The sequence below is a fragment of the Typha latifolia genome, chromosome 2 (genome assembly GCF_019914945.1).
Source record: "Typha latifolia isolate L0001 chromosome 2, TyphaL0001v2, whole genome shotgun sequence".
NCBI classification, from domain to species: Eukaryota; Viridiplantae; Streptophyta; class Magnoliopsida; order Poales; family Typhaceae; genus Typha; species Typha latifolia.
This window is the reverse complement of record NC_133087.1, coordinates 17,119,710-17,125,706: the sequence shown is the minus strand read 5'-3', so window position 1 is coordinate 17,125,706 and position 5,997 is coordinate 17,119,710. Positions and strand designations below refer to the sequence as shown.

Genomic DNA, 5,997 nt, shown 5'->3' with positions numbered 1-5,997 from the left:
TTACTTCTGATCATGGGATAACTATTGAATTGACGATAAACAACTTTGACCAGGGATGATAAATAAATTTGCACCCTTGATGCGTTGTTTTCAGTTTGTGTTAGCCAACAATATGCAGAATATGAGAATCATTAAAAGAAGCTTCTCTGGTTTAAAATTTAAGCGTTTTATTCTTTCTGGATAATAATTAGTAATGAGGTGTCTATAAAGTGGAGTCATATCTCGATTACGCTAGAAGGCCAATGAGATGGAGATATCGTCATGTATATGCAACTGTCCACGTGTGCTCATGGATATCTAAGTTTCTTCGTTCTCATCTCCAGTTAGTTGCCCGACAAATTAAATTCAAGGAATCATTCCAAAGTCTTATGTGTGGGGGCATCTCTCACCTCTCCTTTTGCTTATATTTAAGCCAAGGCATCTAATCTCACCAACCTTTTTAACCTTTGAAGAGGAATCCTATCCCCTGGCTCTTCACCTTTCGGCAAGAAAAAAAGAGGAAAGAAAATAAAAATCTAGATGCCAAGCAGCAAAACATCAAGCCGAAAGGACTACCACATCTAAAGGTTTTCCTTCACAAACAAGAATAACTCATCTTCCACATTACCTTCTTTTCTCAAGACTTTTCAGACTAGGAACAAGGCAAGGAAGTGGTGAAAAAGGTTATAAACATTTAATTCAACTGATTCGCCAGCCATCGACCGGCCGCCAAGTGTGTGAACTGGGGGAGGTTCTTGCACCTGGGGTTGCAGGGGATTCTTCAGCCACCTTTTAAAAAAGATCTCATTGTTGGGTATATAAACATGTCCATTGTCCACACCAACTACATTCCTGTAACAAAATCACCAAGCTGATCAATTAACTTCTCTTAGATCCGTACTTGACTTCCCTCCATGGATAACACTTCAGGGCCCAAAAGCAGGCAGCCTCCTCCAGGTAGTCTTTCTCTCTCTCTCTCTCTCTCTCTCTAAATAGATATATAGATATATATATATATATAAGAACAGATAAATGTATGCTTGCTTACCTGGGGCTTTGTTTTCTTTTGCTATGATGATTTGAAGGCTACCCGGTTGAGACAGAGAAACCCAAGAAGAAGACATGCTGCCATCGTACAAAGAAGAGAGGAGATAGAGGGTTTATCGAAGGATGGTAAAGTTTTATATTATGTATATTAATTTAGAAAAGTGAGAGTAATTTGCTGATAAGATCTAATAAATTAATCCCACAATTGCAGTCTTGCTGCTCTTTGCTGCTGCTGGATCTGTGAGTCATGCTGCTTCTAAAGGAGAGAAGGCTAACAGGAGCTGCAACTACCATAGGAGTTATGTCGTCTTAGTGGGCTTGTGAACTTGTTTCAGTGTAATAATTCTGCATACTTGATTGGTCTGACTGTGATTTATACTGTTTATTATCTGATGTATGAAATAATTATGTTCTGATGAACTACTTATATTATTTTGTTTAATTATCACGTTGTTGTCAGGATATATCATCTCACTATTTGAATAAGTCAAAGGCGTGAGCTGCAAGGTTTTAAATCTATTTTTAAGAACCACTAGAAGTGCTCATTTCTGCTGAAAAATTAAAATGATAAATAAAAACGATTATAATCTTCTTTACATATTATAATAGAGTAGATTTTTTTTAATGTGTATATATATCATTTAAAATTTCTTATTTGCTTGTCTAGAATTAATAAAATAAAAGGCAATAATATCCAAGAAATATGTGAAAATTAGTTTCAGAAATTATATATGTAAGCCAAGTGTCTTGGCTTTTTGAGATATTTATATAAATAGAAGATTTTTAAAGGGTATATACGTTAATATGTGAGTAAAAAAAAAAACCCTTAATCTATGAGCTCTTAATAAATTGTACAAAAAATTAAATGGGGTCCACACGTTTGAGTAACTTGTGGCCAGTTAACTAATAACCGCCAAGTGGCGGAGATAAAAGATAGCGACTGCAACATATTTACAAGAATGCCACGCTCCGTTCCTCACTCCGACGTCTTCCTCCAAGTGGCAGAGAAGACCGGAGACTTCGTCTCTCTCTCTCTCTCTCTCTCTCTCTCTCTCTCTCTCTCATGCCGCCCTCCCTCTCTCATCTTCCTCCTCCTCCTCCTCCAAGTGTTACTCTTTTGCAAAAAATCCCCTCTATTTGCTTGTATTTCTTCTCTCCCTTCTCTCTCTTTCTCTAGTGTCTCCAAACCCCAATCCGCACCATGACTCGTAATCTCACTCGTGGCTTCTCCGACCTCCTCTCCGACCTCGATTCGTCCGCCCATGAAATCCTAGCCCTAGACTCACCTCACCCCCTCTTCGCCGCCTTGATTTCGCGGCTCGACCCCGTGCTCGAATCCCTACGGCAGAACGAAGTCTCCGATTGGCAAATCTATGACGCGTTGGAGTCGCTCGAGTCCGAGCTCGGCCGCGCCCGAGCTGTGCTGACGAGCCCGAGTGGGTCCACGGTGACCGCGCAGGACTTGGAAATCTCGATTCGTGGCATTGGGCGGTGCCTGGGGCTTGTCGTTGATGCGTGGGTGGATGCGCCGGAGGAGATTAGAGAGCGAGCTGATGAGCTGCGAAGAGAGATGGTGACGGTAACGTTTGGTGGGAGGATGGTGGATCGCGGTGGTGATGTTGTTGTTGATGCGGAAGATTTGGTGGTGCGGGTCAAGAAGGGGGATGCGGGTGAGCTCGGGGTTGTGGTTTCGGAGATTGGAGGTTTAATTGGGGAGGGGTTTTTGGTGGAGGAAGAAGGTGGGAGATTGATTCCGGCATTGTTGAATCGATTGAGCTCCGCTAAGTGCGATAACAGGGTAAAGATTATTACCGTCTTGAGGAGCTTTGCGGTGTCCAGTGATGAGAACAAGGTACAACTTTTGTCTTCGTTTTCTTTTTAGCAGAGTTAGGAAATTTTGATCAGTTTATGGCAATTCATCAACACTGCAATCTGGATCATTGCAGGAGAGAATGGCAAGTATTGAGGCGCTTACAAGCATCGTGCGGTCCTTGTCGAGGGATATTGAGGAGAGAAGAGAGGCAGTTGGATTGCTTCTGGACATATCAGCCATTGTGAAAGTTCGGCAAAAGTTAGGTAGAATACAGGGCTGTATTGTTATGTTGGTCACGCTGCGGAATGGAGATGACTCATCTGCTAAGAATGATGCGGTTAAGCTGTTGGGCATATTGTCGAGCAATACCCAGAATGTGCTTCTAATGGCAGAGGCTGGTTACTTTGCACCATTGATACACTATTTGAAAGAAGGTAATTCTAGTGTAACTATTTATGCGTCATTGTATCTTTATTCTTGATATCTCCTGTAAGAGTGCTGATATTGGATAGGATCTCATGCATGACCTCCTGGTAAATACTGAAGCTCCAGATCCATCTTAATGTAAATAATTACATTCCTGTTCTTTAGTGGCATTGTGCCCAACATGAAATTGTAAATTTTAAACTCATATATAAGTAGAGTTACTTGTTAACACAAATGTGGGGGGTTGGGTTTAAATATATATAAATCTTCTATCATACTTCACTGGTCGCTTATCAGGCAATATTGTGAAGTTTACATTTTTGTACTGGAATAATATTTTCTTCTATGCTCCGCAAAAATCCCACGAGAATGAAATCTTCCATTGCATCTGTAGGCCTTCTTTACCAATCTTTTTCATACATTTTCTGCTTTCTGATTCGTGCACTGGATTGGTACTTGTTCTTCAGGTTCTGATACAAACAAGGTTCTCATGGCAACTGCTATTTCTAGGATGTTACTTACAGACCAAATGAAAGCTTCCCTTGGAGAAGAGGGTTCAATTGAATCCCTTGTATATATGTTTGCTTCTGGAAAACTTGAAGCAAAGTTAGCTGCCTTAGGTGCTTTGCGAAACCTTTCAAGCGTGACAGAAAATATTGAAGACCTGATAAATTCAGGTGTGGTCGCACATCTGTTTCAACTCCTTTTCTCTGTAACATCAGTGCTGATGACTCTTAGAGAACCTGCTTCAGCTATACTTGCAACTTTAGCACAGTCTGAGCGTATCCTTCTTGTTAAAGACGTGGCTCAACAAATTCTCTCGCTTCTAAACTTATCCAGTCCAGCTATCCAGATTCACCTTTTACAGGCACTTAATAGAATATCCAGCCACTCCAATGCTAAAAGAGTCAGAGCTAAGATTAGAGAAAATGGTGCAATGCAGCTTCTCCTACCATTTCTTACTGAGAGCAATGCCGGTATCAGGATCCTTGCCTTGAACGTAGTGTTTAATCTGTCGAAAGATTTTGGAAAAGAGTTGAATGGAAAGCTTGGGGAATCCCATTTGAATATTTTGGTGAAGATTTTCTCCTCATCAACATCTGAGAGCGAAAAGGCTGCAGCTGTTGGAATACTTAGTAATCTCCCTGTGAAGGACAAAAAGGCAACTGAAATTCTTATGAAAGCGAACCTACTTCCACTTCTAATCTCTTCACTAGGGACAAACATCGCGACTTCCTTGACACCTGCAAGGACATGGTTACTTGAAAGCATTTCTGGTGCATTAATTCGGTTCACTGTTCCCTGGGATAAGAAACTGCAGACTATAGCAGTAGTACAGGGAGTATTTGCTTGCCTTGTGAAATTACTCTCGGATGGATCAATAGTTGCCAAGTCTAGAGCAGCAACTTCACTGGCTCAACTGTCGCAAAATTCACTTGCTTTATGTACAGCTAAGTCATCAAGATGGTTTTGTGTATCTCCTTCCTTTGAATCGCACTGTGAGATTCACAATGGTAATTGTACTGTCAAAAGCACATTCTGCTTATTCAAGGGTGGTGTCGTAGCTCCTCTAGTACAAGTATTAGAAGGCAAAGAACGTGAAGCAGATGAAGCAGTTCTAGAAGCTCTGTCTACTCTAATGCAGGATGAGATCTGGGTAAATGGAAGTAAGGTTATAGAGAAAGCATTAGGAGTTCAGGCCCTTATGAGGATTCTTGAGGTAGGTAGTTTAAAGGCCCAAGAGAAGGCAATTTGGATCCTAGAAAGGATCTTCAGGCTCGAAACTCACAGAGAACAATATGGCGAAGCTGCTCAGGTTTTATTCATCGATCTCGCCCAGAATGGAAATTTTATCTTGAAACCAATGATTGCTAAGATATTGGCTCACCTTGAGCTGCTGCAGATGCAGTCAAGCTACTTTGGAGAGGCAACAGTTTTGGCGCAGTAAGATATTGAGAAGTAGTTGAGGAGAAATTTTGCAGTTTTGCTTCTGTTTATGTGTATAAATACGTGCAGATTAGATATGTGTGGTAATGCACATTGATCATGCCTTGAAGATATCTAGAGATTGATGGTTGCTTAGGTGCTTTGAAGCCTTGAGATCTTGGAGATGCCCTCAGCTGAGCAGTTCTTGTTTGCAGATCTTCAGCCATGTGGCATTAATAAAGAAGATAAATACTGTGTATTTTTTCTTTCAGCAAATTATTTTTTTCCCTGTTGCATTTACAGATTACTTATGAACAAATATGGAGAAGAATTTTCCTTTTCCTCTGGAGGATGAAAGACTTTAATGGAGGGAAATGTTTGCATTCCAGAAGTTATCTTGCTTCCCTTTTGTACATATAAAATGTGAATTGTATTGTAAGTTCTTCTTTATTGTATAGAATTCTCTTATTTCTGGGACTGAGACACGAATTGTAAGTTATGTTGCTTCTCTTTTATATTCTATATTCCAACACAAAAATTATATGTTATCAAGTGCAAATATTAATTTAGGATATCAGAGTATGTGATTTTTTTATGATTGCATCAATGCTCAATGGATATGATCCCATTAGCCTGCAGGATTTAAAAGAAAAGGTAGACAAAAATTGAATATGCTTTTCCTTTAGAGTAATGATTTCATGTTAACTAATTAAAAATAATTTTTATCTTTCGATAAATCAAAAGGTATATAAAACATTTTATGTATATGGCTAGATTAATTGATAAAAAAAATTAGAATTTAAGTA

At 39.7% G+C, this 5,997-nt stretch overlaps 1 protein-coding gene and 1 long non-coding RNA gene across 2 annotated transcripts; both read left to right on the top strand.

Moving 5' to 3' along the window:
- The first annotated feature begins 468 nt into the window (after positions 1-468).
- On the top strand, positions 469-1,468 carry LOC140780968 (uncharacterized). Its single transcript, XR_012107614.1, has 3 exons — positions 469-936; positions 1,065-1,152; positions 1,238-1,468. It is a non-coding gene; the product is annotated as an uncharacterized lncRNA (long non-coding RNA).
- Positions 1,469-2,086: 618 nt separating this feature from the next.
- On the top strand, positions 2,087-5,706 carry LOC140781115 (U-box domain-containing protein 44-like). The gene is made up of 3 exons (XM_073126925.1): positions 2,087-2,878; positions 2,973-3,273; positions 3,733-5,706. Exons 1-3 carry the CDS (start codon positions 2,228-2,230, stop codon positions 5,211-5,213), a joined length of 2,433 nt encoding a protein of 810 aa, XP_072983026.1. The 5' UTR covers positions 2,087-2,227; the 3' UTR covers positions 5,214-5,706.
- The last annotated feature ends 291 nt before the right edge of the window (positions 5,707-5,997 follow it).